This window comes from Oncorhynchus mykiss, chromosome 12 (assembly GCF_013265735.2).
Source record: "Oncorhynchus mykiss isolate Arlee chromosome 12, USDA_OmykA_1.1, whole genome shotgun sequence".
In the NCBI taxonomy this organism is placed as follows: Eukaryota; Metazoa; Chordata; class Actinopteri; order Salmoniformes; family Salmonidae; genus Oncorhynchus; species Oncorhynchus mykiss.
Genome location: NC_048576.1, coordinates 51641615 through 51659832, shown reverse-complemented (window position 1 = coordinate 51659832; position 18218 = coordinate 51641615). Strand labels below are relative to the sequence as shown.

Here is an 18218-nt window from a genome sequence, read left to right as displayed (position 1 = left end):
CACAGTGAGAGACAGCAATGGAGTGGGAGGATCGGTTGATCTAGGAAACATTAGCTAACTACATGGTTGACACCCCAGCTAGCTTGCTAGCCTAGCCAGTTTATCTAGTGGCAACCTAATGTGTTAGCTATTGCCACACACATCTCATGAATCTGTTCAGTCTTTATGCCAATGACAAGGTGGCTAGTTAGCTAACAAGCAGAGATCATATGGGGAGCTAAAAACAGGAGATTAAACATTCTGTCAGATTCTGGGTTAGCTACCTAGCCATTTAATTTGCACTCTCCCTAAAAACAATTTCAACAGCAGAATTATATCCGATAAATACATATCTTACTCCAGAAATATATAATATTACAAAGGCAGAAGCTAATTAAGGTGTGATTTACCTCTGATCGCATGTGGCTAAGAGCACACAAACAAAAATCTCCTTAGGAGTGGAGACATGCGCATCACTTCAAGAGCTGTTGTGAAGATACAGGAATGATGGACAACTTTGAGAGCCAATGGACTTGAAGAGTTTTGATGACAAGCTATTTTGAATACATTTCATTGGTCAAGGGGTCGGGAAACATTCTTACAGATGTAAAGGGGAACCAATAGACAAAATGGTGCTAACAGAGAGTGCTGCCTCACTTCTAGTCCTTTGCAGTATTTTTTTCTTCTTACATTGTTAGCCCAGAAAATCTTTAGTGTTATTACATACAGCCGGGAAGAACTATTAGATATCAGAGCAGCGTCAACTTACCAGCACTGCAACCAGGAATACAACTTTCCCGAAGCGGATCTTTTGTCCGAACTACCCAGGGCATTTCAGCTGATTCCAGAGGCTGACCCAAAACAACGCTGCCAGAGAAGAGGTAGACGGAGCGGTCTTCTGGTCAGATTTCGAAGGCGCGCACACCACCCACCACTTCTGAGTATATTACTCACTAATGTTCAGTCTCTAGATAACAAGGTAGACAAAATTAGGGCAAGGGTTGCTTTCCAGAGAGACATCAGGGATCGTAACATACTCTGTTTCACGGAAACATGGCTCTCTCAGGATATGCTGTCGGAGTCGCTACAGCCACGTGGATTCTTTGTACGTCTCGCCGACAGGAATAAACATCTCTCCGGGAAGAAGAAGGGCGGGGTGTATGTTTCATGATTAACGACTCATGGTGTAATTGTAACAATATACAGGAACTCAAGTCCTTTTGTTCACCTGACATAGAATTCCTCAAAATCAAATGCCGACCGTATTATGTCCCAAGAGAATTCTCCTCCGTTATTTTCACAGCCATGTATATCCCCCCTCAAGCCGAAACTACGACGGCCATCAAGGAACTTCACTGGATTTTATGCAAATTAGAAACCATATATCCTGAAGATGCATTTATTGTAGCTAGGGATTTTAACAAAGCAAATTTGAGCACAAGGCTACCTAAATTCCATCAACATATTGACTGTGGTTCACGTGCTGGCAAAACTCTGGATCACTGCTACTCTTACTTCCGTGATGCATACAAGGCCCTCCCCCACCCTCCTTTTGGCAAATCAGACCAAGACTACATTTTGCTCCTCCCTTCCTATAGGCTGAAACTCAAACAGAATGTACCCGTGTTAAGAACTATTCAAAGCTGGTCCAATTGGAAAATCCACGCTTCAAGATTATTTTGATTAAGTTGACTGGGACATGTTCCGGGTAGCCTCAGATAATAATATTGATGTATGATTCGGTGAGTGAGTTTATAAGGAAGTGCATAGGAGATGTTGTACACACCATGACTATTAAAACGTAGCCAAACCAGAAATCGTGGATAGATGGCAGCATTTACACAAAACTGAATGTGCTCAATATTGAAACCACCGTATTTAACCATGGAAAGGTGACTGGTGACTTATGGCCAAATACAAACATTGTAGTTATTCCCTCCGTAAGGCAATTAAACAGGCAAACCGTCAGTACAGAGACAAAGTGGAGTCACAATTCAACAGCTCAGACACGAGACGTATTTGGCAGTGTCTGCAGACAATCAAGGACTACAAAAAGAAAACCAGCCACATCACGGACACAGACGTCTTGCTTCCAGACAAACTAAACACCTTCTTTGCCCGCTTTGAGGATACTACAGTGCCACCAATGCGGCCCGCTACCAAGGACTGTGGGCTCTCCTTCTCCGTGGTCGACGTGAGTAAGACATTTAAAAGTGTTAACCCTCGCAAGGCAGTCGGCCCAGATGGTATTCCAAGCGGCGTCCTCAGAGCATGCGCAGACCAGCTGGCTGGTGTGTTTACAAACATTTTCAATCCCTCCCCATCAGTCTGCTATCACCACATGCTTCAAGTTGGCCACCCTTATTCCTGTACCCAAGAAGGCAAAGGTAAGTTAACTAAATTACTCTTGCCCTGTAGCACTTCTAGTCAAAGACCATATCACCTCCACCTTACCCGTCACCCTAGACCCACTTCAATTTGCTTACCACCCCAATAGGTCCACAGACGAATCAATGGCCATAACACTGCACAATGCCCTATCCCATCTGGACGAGAGGAATACCTATGTAAGAATGCTGTTCATTGACTATAGCTCAGCATTCAACCCCATAGCACTCTCCAAGCTCATCATTAAGCTAGAGGCCCTGGGCCTAAACCCCGCCCTGTGCATTCGGGACCTGGACTTCCTGACGGGCCGCCCCCAGGTGGTGAAGGTAAGAAACAACTTCTCCACTTTTCTGATCCTCAACACTGGGGCCCCACAAGGGTGCATGCTCAGCCCCCTCCTGTACTCCCTGTTCACCCATGACTGCGTGGCACGCCTCCAACTCAATCATCAAGTTTGTAGACGACACAACAGTAGTAGGCTTGATTACCGACAATGATGAGACAGCTTACAAGGAGGAGGTGAGGGCACACTTGAGTGTGGTGTCAGCAAAACAACCTCTCACTCAAAGTCAACAAAACAAAGGAGATCGTCGTGGACTTTAGGAAACAGCAGAGGGAGCACCCCCTATTCACATCGATGGAACAGCGTTGGAGAAGGTGGAAAGTTTTAAGTTCCTCAGCGTACACATCATGGACAAACTGAAATGGTCCACCCACACAGGCAGTGTGATGAAGCAGACGCAACAGCGCCTCTTCAACCTCAGGAGGCTTAAGAAATTTGTCTTGTCACCTAAAACCCTCACAAACTTTAATAGATGCACAGCTAATTCACCGGGGGCAAACTACCTTCCCTCCAGGACACCTACAGCACCCGATGTTACAGGAGGCCAAAAAGAGCATAAAGGACAACAACCATCCGAGCCACTACTTGTTCACCCGGCTACCATCCAGAAGGCGAGGTCAGTACAGCTGGGACCGAGAGACTGAAAAACAGCTTTTTCTCAAGGCCATCAGACTGTTAAACAGCCATCACTAACACAGAGAGGCTGCTGCTAAATGGATCAATAAATGGACTTTAATAATGTCTACATATCTTGCATTACTCATCTCATATGTATATACATCTGAAGTTGGAAGTTTCATTAAAACTCATTTTTCAACCACTGCACAAATTTCTTGTTAACGAACTATAGTTTTGTCAAGTCGGTTAGGACATCTACTTTGTGCATGATAAAAGTAATTTTTCCAACAATTGTTTACAGACAGATTATTTTATTGTTTCACAATTCCAGTGGGTCAGAAGTACATGCACTAAGTTGACTGTGCCTTTTAGCAGCTTGGAAAATTCCAGGAAATTATTTGAGACAATTGGCGGTGTACGTGTGGATGTATTTCAAAGCATACCTTCAAACTCAGTGCCTCTTTGCTTGACGTCATGGGAAAATCAAAAGAAATCAGCCAAGACCTCAGAAATGTTTTTGTATACTTCCACAAGTCTGGTTCATCCTTGGGAACAATTTCCAAACACCTGAAGGTACCACGTTCATCTGTACAAACAATAGTACGCAAGTATAAACACCATGGGACCATGCAGCTGTTATACCGCTCAGGAAGGTGAAGCGTTCTGTCTCCTAGCGATGAATGTACTTTGGTGCGAAAAGTGCAAATCAATCCCAAAACAACAGCAAAGGACCTTGTGAAGATGCTGGAAGAAACAGGTACAAAAAATATCTATATCCAGAGTAAAATGAGTCCTTTATCGACATAACCTGAAAGGCCACTCAGCAAGGAAGAAGCCACTGCTCCAGAACCGCCATAAAAAAAGCCAGACTACGGTTTGCAACTGCACATGGGGACAAAGGTCGTACTTTTTGGAGAAATGTCCTCTGGTCTGATGAAACAAAAATAGAACTGTTTGGCCATAATGACCATCGTTATGTTTGGAGGAAAAAGGGGGAGGCTTGCAAGCCGAAGAACACCATCCCAACCATGAAGCACGGGAGTGGCAGCATCATTTTGTGTGGGTGCTTGGCTGCAGGAGGGACTGGTGCACTTCACAGAGTAGATGGCATCATGAGGTAGGAAAATTACGTGGATATATTGAAGCAACATCTCAAGACATCAGTCAGAAAGTTAAAGCTTGGTCGCAAATGGGTCTTCCAAATGGACATTGACCCCAAGCATACTTCCAAAGTTGTGGCAAAATGGCTTAAGGAACACAAAGTCAAGGTATTGGAGTGGCCATCACAAAGCCCTGACCTCAATCCCATAGAAAATGTGTGGGCAGAACTGAAAAAGCCTGTGCCAGCAAGGAGGCCTACAAACCTGACTCAGTTACACCAGCTCTGTCAGGAGGAATGGGCCAAAATTCACCCAACTTATTGTGGGAAGCTTGTGGAAGGTTACCCGAAACGTTTGACCCAAGTTTAACAATTTAAAGGCAATGCTACCAAATACTAATTGAGTGTATGTAAACTTCTGACCCACTAGGAATATGATGAAATACATAAAAGCTGAAATAAATAATTCTATCTACTATTATTCTGACATTTCACATTCTTAAAATAAAGTGGTGATCCTAACTGACCTATGAAAGGGCATTTTTTACTAGGATTAAATGTCAGGAATTGTGAAATTGAGTTTCAGCGTATTTGGCTAAGGTGTATGTATGTAAACTTCTGACTTCAACTGTACTGTATTTTATACCATCTATTGCATCTTGCCTATGCCGCACTGTCATTGCTCGTGTATATATTCTTATTCCATTCCTTTACTTAAATTTGTGTGCATTAGGTAGTTGTTAAGGAACTGTTAGATTACATGTTAGATATTACTGCACTGTCAGAACTAGAAGCACAAGAAACTCACTACACTCTCAATAACATCTGATAGCCATGTGTATGTGACCAATAATATTTGATTTGATAGTATCGATTCATGTATATTGAAAAAAATACACAACATTTGGAGGTTTTCAATTGACAGCGACAATATAATACTATCAATCTAGCTGAATAACTGAATTGATTTGGTAAAGTGTAACAGAGTAAAAAGTAAGTTATTTCCTTTAGACATTGCTTGAGTAAGAAGGCAAGTACAGCCCACAGAGAGTAACTAGAAAAGTACTAATTCATCAGTGGACTTAAGTACCTGGAATGCGTTACAACCCACCTCTGCCCGCGGGCCGCCAGTTAGGCAATCCTGCAATAGGGTATTCTATTCTCCTTGACGTAGCAATTGTGGTCCATTACTTCATTTTGTATGTATGCATTCATGTTTGATGACAATTATTATTAATAAATACAACATATTATAAATGATGTTATATTGTCTGTCTCAGTGAAGCTGATCTATCATAGACAGACTAAACCTTGAGGAATTTTTACTTCAACAGGACAAATGAGATGGGAGTGGTATCTTTGCTTTGCTCCACATTTTTGCCCCAAGCTAGCTTACTGGTGTCTCCTGCCTTTGTTTATGACCGTTGGAAGTGGTTTCTAGTGTTCGTCCAGCCGTCACTATGCCAGACTTGAAATGTGAGAGTTTAGTTTGCTGCTTTCCCTTTTGAATTTTATTTTCTCCCTTTCAAAAAAATCAGCAGTTTGTAAACCATGTGGTGAGCCAGCACATTGCTTACAGGGCTGACCGATGCAGTGGCAGGAAATGCATGTCTAAACCAAGTCTCCTTGCCTCGCGTGCTGTCCGTTGACGTTTCTCAACAGCTAGGGGGGAGTGTTTTCAACAACCCTGATTGAAAACACATGTTGGTCTTTTTAGCATGATTCACTCCTTTTAAACAGCATTTTTCCAGAACCCTTGCAAGGCACAAAAAAAGTTTGATAATGGAGCTAGTGAGTTTGGTGTTTCCTGCTGTTGTCAAAGACAACGTAGTTTTTTTTTCATATCCCCATCGGAATAACAACATTGGTTGTGGAGATGGAAGCATCCCTTTATGATCTTGATTGAAGGAAGCCTTGTGGAGCCAGTCTTCTCTGATCAGCTAAAAGCTGATGACATCAACTTCTCTGCTATGCTTCTCTGACAACTTCTGGGTCTCTTGTGTCCTCCCTCCCTGCTCAGCATTGGTATGTGTCACACTAAAGTAGATTTCTCAATGAGAGATATAGCCCACATCAGAGAGTTTTAGCATGAAGATATGAGTAGGGGTGGGTGAGTGATAGCTGGAGCTTGTAAGGAGGGGTGTTGTGTGTTGGGAGGGGTAGAGTGAGTGAGAGGGAGATTGTAGTCTACTGTTGAGCCGGTTTAAAATTCTAGAAAGAGATGTGGTTGTCAGAGGAGGCATGGAACACACTCATTCATGTCCCATTCATTCATGTCCCACTCTCAGATGAAGAGCAGAAGGCTATGATGAGACTGTGTGATGTCACAGAGGAGGATATGAACCAGACAAATGATAGCCGGCAGCCGCAAATGAACTTACTCTCTGACCAAACAAGAATTTTCTGTCCAATTAGTAGGCCTGTATTCTGTTAGGTATAGTAATATAACCCACAAAGGAATGCCTGTTATACTCCCCTGGCTGTGATGTCATACCTCCCAGCATACATCACACCTGGGGCCACATTCGCTGTGGTATCCTTGTTTACTCCTTAACAGTCATTAACAGCCCTCTTTTTCATCAGAATTAGTTAGTTTGCCCTCAAAGTTAGTTCTCATGTTATTGTCATTACACGTGGTAATGTAGGCATTTATACATTCATTCAGAGTAATAAAAAAAACTCTTTAGATCTAACTTAGTTTTTCTCAATTCTTCAATCTGCACCGTAATCCGTAAAGTATGTAGTACTGTTTTGTTTTGACTGAAATAAACAGTACCAATGCCAAGAAAACTCCCCTTGTCCCCTTGTGTTGCTTGAACCCTTAAACCTATCCTCAAGTCATTCATGTGAGTGACGTGTACATGATGTAACTGGCTGTCTGCAGCAGCAGAGACTACAATATACAGACCCCTTTATCCACATTTTGTTACGTTAGTTTAATTCTAAAAATGGATTTAAAAATATATATACATATCATCAATCGACACATAATACCCCATAATGACAAAGAGAAAACAAGTTTACAATTTATGCACGTTGATATAAAAAAAAAACTGAAATACCTTATTTGCATAAGTATTCAGACCCTTTTCTATGAGATTCGGTGCATCCTGTTTCCATTGACCATCTTGAGATGCTTCTACATCTTGATTGGAGTCCACCTGTGGTAAATAAAATTTATTGGACATGATTTGTAAAGGCACACACCTGTCTATATAAGGTCCCACAGTTAACAATGCAAAAACCAAGCCATGAGGTCGAAGGAATTGTCCGTAGAGCTCCGAGACAGGATTGTGTCGAGGCACAGATCTGGGGAAGGGTACCAAAGTACAGAGATATCTTTGATGAAAACCTGCTCAAGACCTCAGACTGGAGCGATGGTTCACCTTCCAACAGGACAACGACACTAAGCACACATCCAAGACAATGCAGGAGTGACTTCAGGACAAGTCTCAATGTCCTTGAGTGGCCCAGCCAAAGCCCGGACTTGAACCCGATCAAACATCTCTGGAGAGACCTGAAAATAGCTGTGCAGCAACGCTCCCCATCCAACCTGACAGAGCTTGAGAGGATCTGCAGAGAAGAAGGGGAGAAACTCCACAAATACAGGTGTGCCAAGCTTGTAGCGTCATACCCAAGAAGACTGTAATCACTGCCAAAGGTGCTTCAACAAAGTGCTGAGTAAAGGGTCTGAATACTTATGTGAATGTGATATTTCAAACATGTTTTTGCTTTGTCATTATGAGGTATTGTGTGTAGATTGAGGGAGAAAAAACAATTTTGTCAAATTTAGAATAAGGCTGTAATGTAACAAAATGTGGGAAAAGTCAAGGGGTCTGAATACTTTCCGAATGCTCTGTATTCCCTTCAGTCAGATGGTTTTTCTCATCTGAGACAGCAGCTCTGATTACAGGCCACAGACAGGGTGTTGGAGCGATGGTGAAGAGAGACAGAGTCAGTCAGGGTGTGGCTCCCCGCTAGACGCATGGGAACAATTACAGCGTGTGGGGTATTATTTTCTCTCTCCCTCTCTCTCTAAGGAGGATCTGTGAAATGAGGCATCTGCCTCTTTAGCCAGACAGATAGTCGTCAAGTGTAGTCACTCAGAAGTCTTTTTCCTCTGCTTTCTCTTTGTTCCACAGAGGAAGGTATGCTGTGGTTGGAAGTATGATTTACCAAGCGCTTCCCTAATTGCCATTTACAGGACTGGTGTCCTTGGCTCCTTGCTGATCTTGTCTTTTTCTCCTATTTATGCACCAGTCTGTTCTTCTCATACTGTAGCTTTTGTTGGGTTTAATTAGAAACAGCTCAGTACATTTTCATTTCATGGGGTGGGTATTATTGGGTCGATCTATCGGAATATGGAGGTGAATGATTTAGTTAAAACTAAATTAAGATGTACATTACATAGGGATTTTTATTTGAAGAGCTTTAATAGATGATTAACTTAATAAACATGTTTAAATCTTGTTTATTGGGAAATATATAGCACATGGTGTGATTTGAATAGTCCTTGGAGTATTAGGTGGAGCATTAGTTTCTGGAGAGATGAAGCGTTGCAGATTATAGGAAAGGATACAGGATAATTATGGATATTGAATCGGGAGGTGCAGGAAGTAACAAGGTTGACAGTAAAATAGGAGTATTTGACTTCCAAGCAGGTAGGGTTTAATATGATGGTAAAGTGGATAGTCATTCATGTAATTAGTGTGGTCAGTAGGCTGTTGATTAACCATGGTTGCAATAATGAGAGGAAGATGGGCACAAGAGAGGTGTGGATATAACATTAGAGTACTTTAAGATAAGATCAGTGACGATAATTAACAAGGTATAGAAGGTGCTTTTTACTCTGCGAATAAAATGTTCTTTACCTCCTTGACACCCATCATATGTCTTTGCCAAACATCCCTTTGGATCCACAGCATTGGAGCACAACCATAACCTTTCTCTCACCTCAAGCCTCTTCACTGCTCACTCTTCTCTGTTTGCTCTGGCCTCACCCACCAACAGACTTATGGTTCCTTTCACTGACAGCCATTTGCAGTGTGGCTATAGCTTTGCATGGAGTTAATTTATGCAGCTGCGTGTAGACTGCGTATTCCCATAGGACAGGACACGGGGTCAAGAACTCTGCTGTTACTGGTCCAAAACCATAGTGCTGACTGTGATAGCAACATTATTGCACGAGTCTTGCAAGGGATACCTTTACTGGCATTTTTTATGTATTATTTATTTATTTTTTACCCGTTTTTCTCCCCAATTTCGTGGTATCCAATTGGTTGTTAGTCTTGTCCCATCGCTGCAACTCCCTTACGGACTCGAGATAGGTGAAGGTCGAGAGTCCCGCGTCCCCCGAAACACAACTCAGCCAAGCCACACTGCCTCTTGACACAATGCCTGCTTAACCCAGATGCCAGCCGCACAAATGTGTCGGAGGAAACACCGTACACCTGACGACCTTGTCAGCGTGCATTGCGCCCGGCCTGCCACAGGAGTTGCTAGTGCGCAATGGGACAAGAACATCCCTGCCGGCCAAACCCTCCCCTAACCGGGATGACGCAGGGCTAATTGTGCATCACCCCATGGGTCTCCCGGTCACGGCCTGCTGCGACAGAGCCTGGACTCGAACCAGCATCTCTAGTGGCACAGGTAGGTGAAGGTCCACTTAGACCGCTGCACCACTCGGGAGGCCCAACTTTACTGGCTTTTAAGTTGTAGTAAGACCACTAGTAAGACAGGTTCGAGAGAAAAGGCCCCTTCTCTCTGTGAGTCAAATACAGGCCCTTCTAAACAAGCCCATCTATAAATCCAAGCTGTACTTTGGAGAAGACGCCACCAGTGTTTCCTATTGCATGGGCCTTGTGATGGGATGGTCCAGTAGTAATTTTCCACCAGTGCAGGAAGCGGAATGCTCCAAACAGACAGTGTCGACATCACCAGCCCCACCAGCCCCTTCTCTGTGTAGAAGACGTAAAACAAAAACCTAGTATTTGTGAGGTCTGTCTATTCTCCAAAACAATGTGAAGAAATCCCCCCCCCCCCCCCTCCCCAGTTGACAATCCACTCTAGGCTCGTAAATTTAATGTAATAGGAAATGAACATTCCTCTTTAATCTAGGAGCACTGTTGTTCTCTTTGACTCCAGGACACGTAGCATATGTAGCCTAGCTACCCCATCGAGAAATGCCATCTGTTGAGTGTATTTCTAATAATTGGCGAAGCCAGTCCTTCTAGGAATTGCTGAATTGTACAAAATGTACAACCCCCCCTGCAGTGATGTTGTTTTGTATGATAGCATGTGTTTAACTCCCTGCGTTGTTGACACACTGTTTTCAGATGGAGCTTCTGGATAAGTTCCCTGTGGAAGGAGGGCAGAAAGACCCCAAGCGCAGAATCATCCCTTTTCTACCAGGTAAGAGTTAAAACACACTGCTAATGGCTGACACTCCCAGCTCATTTGATGCTGTAAGGATGGATGGATGGTAGGCCCCTTACTTGCCCTGGATGGTTGGAGCTGTCTGGCTAATGTTGTCCGAGGCTTGGAGCAGGTGTAGGTTTTTTATAAAACATACAAATCATCCAACAATATGCCTGGCTCAAAGTAAATAAATGGATAAAAAAAAAGCAAGTCAAATGAATTTAAATGACTGAAGATCAGTCTGACTAGCCCACTAGAGCTCAGAAAAACCCTAACTAACCCATGCAGAGACTGGCTGCCATCTTCCTCCCCCCAGGAAGCTCTACACCTGAGCATTTATAACCTGACAGAGACCAGGTGACAAGAAACACTTGTAATTGAACACATTTTTTCAACCTAGGCCAATAAACACTTAGCAAAGTAACAACTTTACAGTTTAGATACTATAGCCTGTACAGTACAGAAATGTACAGAATACTTTTAAAGAGCTCGACTAGAGAGGAACCCCCCCCCCCCCCCCAATTAGTAATTGAGTGTCATCTTAATGAGCAGACCATGGTCACCTGCACACTTGGTGGCCACACCCATCCACATGCTACAAGACAGATCTCACACAAACTTTTGTAAGTACTGCTTTAGACGAGCAACATAACTAATACACCTTCTGATTTACTTCTCCTGTCTTCTATCATTTAGATTTTAAGGTTTAGAAATGTAGACTAGGTCAAACGGGTAACACACTCAACCAAGATGTATTGATTTGGTGATGTGCCCAAGCAATTATATCACCATGTATACTGTGAAATGGGACTTGGAAGGATACACAGAGTTCACTTTCTAACAGGTGTCATTATGCCTAAGCATCCAAATCAACAAAGCAGCAGAGTTAAGAGAATTAAGAAAGTATGAGCTGCTACATTAAAGTACGAGCTGCTACATTAAAGTACGAGCTGCTACATTAAAGTACGAGCTGCTACATTAAAGTACGAGCTGCTACATTAAAGTACGAGCTGCTACATTAAAGTACGAGCTGCTACATTAAAGTACGAGCTGCTACATTAAAGTATGAGCTGCTACATTGCACTCTGTGCAATACACCAATGGAATCCACACCCCTCATGAGCACAGTTTTGTTTTTGTCTATAAACTGATTGGCAAAGTAAATTGCTACTCATTTTAGTTCCTCCAATACTCTCCATCAAACACTTTAAGCACTAGGTGACAGATTGAATTAACACTTGGCTCACTTATTAGCAACTCTTGAAACAAAGCCTTTCGTGTCTCATGCGAGTTATCCATGTGAGGTTTAGGTGTGAAGGCCTCGCCTCGAAAAAGCCCTACCACTGGCCCCTCCCCTGCTGGGTTTGGTAAGGGGGTGTGTGTGGATGGTAGCAAGGTACTAGGTGAGCTGTCGGTCTGGAACTCATTGAGGGGGTCGCACACAGGGTCAAGGGACATCAGGTGCTCAGCTGTGTTTGTTTAATAAACTCTGAAAGGAGAGAGAGAACGAGAGAGGATAACAGCGTAAGAGGGAACAACACAGACCAGGGATACTAGACCATATTACTCCCACGTTGATTAATATACTGTTATAAATATATGAATTCCGAGTACTCTTAACCACGTTTAGTTTCGTTCTCTGTAATAAACTCCCACTAGTTCCAGTCACACAGAGTACATCTGTGGCGACCTGGGAAAACCAGTCACATGGTGGATAGATTTTTTTCCAACTTCTCATTGTTCTGAAAACTACAAAATTGTCCCCAATCCAGAGCTGTTTAAATCACTGAAATGCAGTATGTTTACATTAGAAACCAAGTTGAGCTTTTAAAGTGAGAAAATGATTCAAAGATTATTTTATTCTAATTCCATTGAGGCATGAGAGAAACACCAACACTCAAGCTTGATTGTCACTATTTATTTTTTAAACAGCAACTGCTGGTGAAAATGTGCATTACAGTGCCTTCAGAAAGTATGCATACCCCTCGACTTATACCACTTGGTTGTATTACAGCCTGAATTCAAAATTGATTAAATATACAGTTGAAGTCGGAAGTTTACATACACCTTAGCCAAATACATTTAAACTCAGTTTTTCACAATTCCTGACATTTAATCCAAGTAAAAATTCCCTGTTTTTGGTCAGTTAGGATCACCACTTTATTTTAAGAATGTGAACTGTCAAAAAAATAGTAAAGAGAATGATTTATTTCATCTTTATTTCTTTCATCACATTCCCAGTGGGTCAGAAGTTTACATACACTCAATTATTATTTGGTAGCATTGCCTTTAAATTGTTTAACTTCGGTCAAGTAGACATCCTAACTGACTTGCCAAAACTATAGTTTTGTTAACAAGAAATGTGTGAAGTGGTTGAAAAAGGAGATTTAATGACTCAAACCTAAGTGTATGTAAACGTCTGACTTCAATTGTATATATTTTTTCTCACCCATCCACACACACATACACAACCCCATAATAAGTAAGTCAAAAATTTAAGACATTTTTGCAAATATATTTAAAATGAAATACGTAAATCTCAATTGCATAAGTATTTACAAGCTTGAGTCAATACTTTGTAGAAGCACCATTGCAGCAATTACAACTGTGAATATTTCTGGGTAAGTCTACAAGAGCTGGATTGTGCAACATTTGCCCATTATTTTATTTTCCAAATTCTTCAAGCTCTGTCATATTGCTAAACAACTATTTTCAGGTCTTGCGATAGATTTAAGTCAAAACTGTTACTCAACTACTCAGGAACATTCATTGTCTTCTTGGTACTCATTAATGTGTTGTTTTGGATTTGCCACAAACATAAAACTTTGAATTCTGGAAAAAATTGCCACATTTTTTGTAGTATTACTTTAGTGCCTTATTACAAACAGGATACATGTTTTGGAATATTTTCATTCTGTACAGGCTTCCTTTAACTCTGTCCATTAGATCATTATTGTGGAGTAACTACAATGTTGATTCATCCTCAGTTGTTTTCTCCTATTGCAGACATTAAACTAAACTGTTTTAAAGTCACAATTGGCCTCCAAGCAATTTCCTTCCTCTTCAGCAACTGAGTTAGGAAGGACACCTGTATCTTTGTAGTGACTGGGTGTGTTGATACACTAGCCAGAGAACACTAAGGCACTGCATCGCAGTTGCTAGCTGTGCCACACGCATGGCTCTCGACCTTTACCTCTCCCGAGTCGGTACGGGAGTTGCAGCGATGAGACAAGACTGTAACTACCAATTGGATACCATGAAATTGGGGAGAAAAACGGGTTTTGATACCCTTCCCCAGATCTGTGCTTCGACACAATCCTGTCCCAGTGCCCTACGGACATTTCCTTCGACCTCATGGCTTGGTTTTTTCTCTGACATGTACTGTCAACTGTGGGACCAAATCAATTGAATTTACCACAGTTAGACTCCAATCAAGTTGTAGAAACATCTCATGGATGATCAATGGAAACAGGATGCGCCAGAGCTTATTTTCGAGTCTCATAGCAAAGGGTCTGAATACTCATGCAAATAAGGTGTTTTTTTATTTGTAATACATTAGCAAACATTTCTAAAAACCTGTTTTCCCTTTGTGATTATGGGGTATTGTGTGAAGATTGATGAGGATTTTTACATTTAAAAAAATCAATTTTAGAATAAGGCTGTACCGTAACAAAATGTGGAAAAAGTCAAGGGGTCTGAATACTTTCCTAATGCACTGTAGCTATGTAGAGAGGTAAGTAAAATAGTACAGTACCAGTGTGTAAAAGAGCAAATCAATTTACTGGGTAGTAGTGTCATGTGTTAATTGCGACCTGATCTTGTTGAAGGCCTAGATGGCAGTGGGCACGAAGGATTTACCCCATTTTGAGGTAAATTGATTTTATTCTGACAAACACAAGTAGATTTTTAAACACACAAACTACCTAGGTCATCATTCCTAAAAGTTTACTGACAATTCCATAATTTTAGCTAATTGATTGTGATTATTAAAGTCCACTGTATTTCTCGCTGTGTTTGTCAGCCTTTACAACAAACAAATAACTTTTAAAAAATCATGAAAAATTCACTTTAAAATTTTGACACCATGGATTGGTGTTTCACATTAATTTCTCACGTCACCCCTCAAATAAAAAAAAAAGCATAATAGAACTCTCCATTATTTTTTTAAATATTTTTTTTCACATGATTATTTTCACCACTTCCAGCTACATATGTTCTCCCATCCAGGGACCGATCCCTGCAGGATGCTATATTGCTGGAATAATAACCTAGTCAGTGAAACATTTAGGCCAGCTAGGAGCTTTTCGTCAAACTGCAAGCCTGTCACTCCCACAACACTAACATTGACCTATCTTGAACAAATACAAAGTAGATGCAGGTAGTCTGATCTCTATAAAGTCTGGCTAACTAATGCAGTTGTGTACTTAGCTAGCTTACCTTAATTCTATTTGAAGATGATCTCTCCATGACGAGGATATATAATTGGATTCCTCACTATTGTTGACCATCATTGGGACCACTCATAAAATAATAATTGATTGCTGGTAATTCAGAGTGTATTAGCTAGCTAAATCAAACATTGCTATTTATATGAGAAGTCAGTTTATATCAGCTTCAAAGATGATTGATGACTGAGAAAGCAGGAACTGGAAGACTTCATGCACTAGGCTACTATTGGATGACATGAGCCCAATTTGAATTCTCACCCCCTCAACGATTTAAAAGCAGTGGATTAGTGTAAGTATTGGTAGACATTTCATCAACACCTATCTAATACTATTACATATTTGAGGTGAATGAAGGCAAATGGAAAAGGCATCGCAAGAAATGGAATGTGGCTCAAAAAAGGACTAAAGATGACCAAAGCTGCCTCGCTTCCAACAAGTTTACGATGATATCGATTGCTTGCTACTTACAATCTAAATAACCAGCCTGATTTCATTGATCCGTAGCATGTTATCTTGAGTGGGCCAAGTCAGCTGCAACACTCACACGAGGAAGTTTGAGCTAGTGTTTTCGCATTGGATTGGTCATGCTAGCTAACATGTCAACCTTGGAAATGAACCATTTCCCTGTAGTAATCATAAAATATTTTTTTACTGAACAGAAATACACTGCTCAAAAAAATAAAGGGAACACTTAAACAACACAATGTAACTCCAAGTCAATCACACTTCTGTGAAATCAAACTGCCACTTAGGAAGCAACACTGATTGACAATACATTTCACATGCTGTTGTGCAAATGGAATAGACAACAAGTGGAAATTATAGGCAATTAGCAAGACACCCTCAATAAAGGAGTGGTTCTGCAGGTGATAACCACAGACCACTTCTCAGTTCCTATGCTTCCTGGCTGATGTTTTGGTCACTTTTGAATGCTGGCGGTGCTTTCACTCTAGTGGTAGCATGAGACGGAGTCTACAACCCACACAAGTGGCTCAGGTAGTGCAGCTCATCCAGGATGGCACATCAATGCGAGCTGTGGCAAGGTTTGCTGTGTCTGTCAGCGTAGTGTCCAGGGCATGGAGGCGCTACCAGGAGACAGGCCAGTATATCAGGAGACGTGGAGGAGGCCATAGGAGGGCAACAACCCAGCAGCAGGACCGCTACCTCCACCTTTGTGCAAGGAGGAGCAGGAGGAGCACTGCCAGAGCCCTGCAAAATGACCTCCAGCAGGCCACAAATGTGTATTTGTCTGCTCAAACGGTCAGAAACAGACTCCATGAGGGTGGTATGAGGGCCCGACGTCCACAGGTGGGGGTTGTGCTTACAGCCCAACACCGTGCAGGACGTTTGTCATTTGCCAGAGAACACCAAGATTGGCAAATTCGCCACTGGCGCCCTGTGCTCTTCACAGATGAAAACAGGTTCACACTGAGCACATGTGACAGACGTGACAGTCTGGAGACGCCGTGGAGAACGTTCTGCTGCCTGCAACATCCTCCAGCATGACCGGTTTTGCGGTGGGTCAGTCATGGTGTAGGGTGGCATTTCTTTGGGGGGAAGCACAGCCCTCCATGTGCTCGCCAGAGGTAGCTTGACTGCCATTAGGTACCGAGATGAAATAATCAGACCCCTTGTGAGACCATATGCTGGTGCGGTAGGCCCTGGGTTCCTCCTAATGCAAGACAATGCTAGACCTCATGTGGCTGGAGTGTGTCAGCAGTTCCTGTAAGAGGAAGGCATTGATGCTATGGACTGGCCCGCCCGTTCCCCAGACCTGAATCCAATTGAGCACATCTGGGACATCATGTCTCGCTCCATCCACCAACGCCACGTTGCACCACAGACTGTCCAGGAGTTGGCTGATGCTTTAGTCCAGGTCTGGGAGGAGATCCCTCAGGAGACCATCCGCCACCTTATCAGGAGCATGCCCAGGCGTTGTAGGGAGGTCATACAGGCACGTGAAGGCCACACACACTACTGAGCCTCATTTTGACTTGTTTTAAGTTGGTAAATTTGATTTCCATTGATAATTTTTGTGATTTTGTTGTCAGCACATTCAACTATGTAAAGAAAAACGTATTAAATAAGAATATTTCATTCATTCAGACCTAAGATGTGTTATTTTAGTGTCCCCTTTTTTTGAGCAGTGTATAAAACGCAACATGTAAAGTTTTGGTCCAATGTTTCATGAGCTGAAAAGGGCCCAGACATGTTCTATACGCACGGGAAGCTTATTTCGCTCAAAAAATGTGCTTACATCCTTGTTAGTAAGCATTTCTCCTTCACCAAGATAATCCATCCACGGGACAGGTGTGGCATATCAAGACGCTGATTAAACAGCATGATCATTACACAGGTGCACTTTGTGGTGTGGATAATAAAATCCCACAAAATGTGCAGTTGTGTCACAGCACAATACCACAGATGTCTCAAGTTGAAGGAGTGTGTAATTGGCACGCTGACTGCAGGAATGTCCACCAGAGCTGTTGCCAGATAATTTTTTGTTAAATTCTCTACCATAAGCCGCATCCAATGTAGTTTTAGAGAACTTAGTGGTATGTCCAACCGGCCTCACAACCACATGTAACCACGCCAGCCCAGAACCTCCACATCCAGCTGCTTCACCTGCGGGAAGGTTTGAGACCGACAGCTGATGAAACTGGGTTTGCACAACTGAGGAATTTCTGCACAAAACTGTCAGAAACCACACGAGGGAAGCTCATCTGCATGCTCGTCATCCTCTCCAGGGTCTTGACCTGACTACAGTCCAGCATTATAAACAACTTCAGTGGGCAAATGCTCACATTCGATGGCCACTGGCACACCGGAGAAGTGTGTTCATCACAGATGACTCCCAGTTTCAACTGTACCAGGCAGATGGCGTGTAAGGCATTGTGTGGGCGAGCGGTTTGTTGACGTTGTGAAC

General features: G+C 42.4%; 1 protein-coding gene across 4 annotated transcripts in view; it reads left to right on the top strand.

The window, feature by feature from the left end:
* LOC110537747 (SH3 and PX domain-containing protein 2B) overlaps positions 1 to 18218 on the top strand; it is an 84723-nt gene that overhangs the window by 15075 nt on the left and 51430 nt on the right. For all 4 annotated transcript variants that reach the window (XM_036937766.1, XM_036937764.1, XM_036937765.1 and 1 more), the window contains exon 3: positions 10763 to 10838. In XM_036937766.1, the coding sequence (XP_036793661.1) occupies positions 10763 to 10838 (76 nt within the window). The remainder of the gene's footprint in view (positions 1 to 10762; positions 10839 to 18218) is intronic.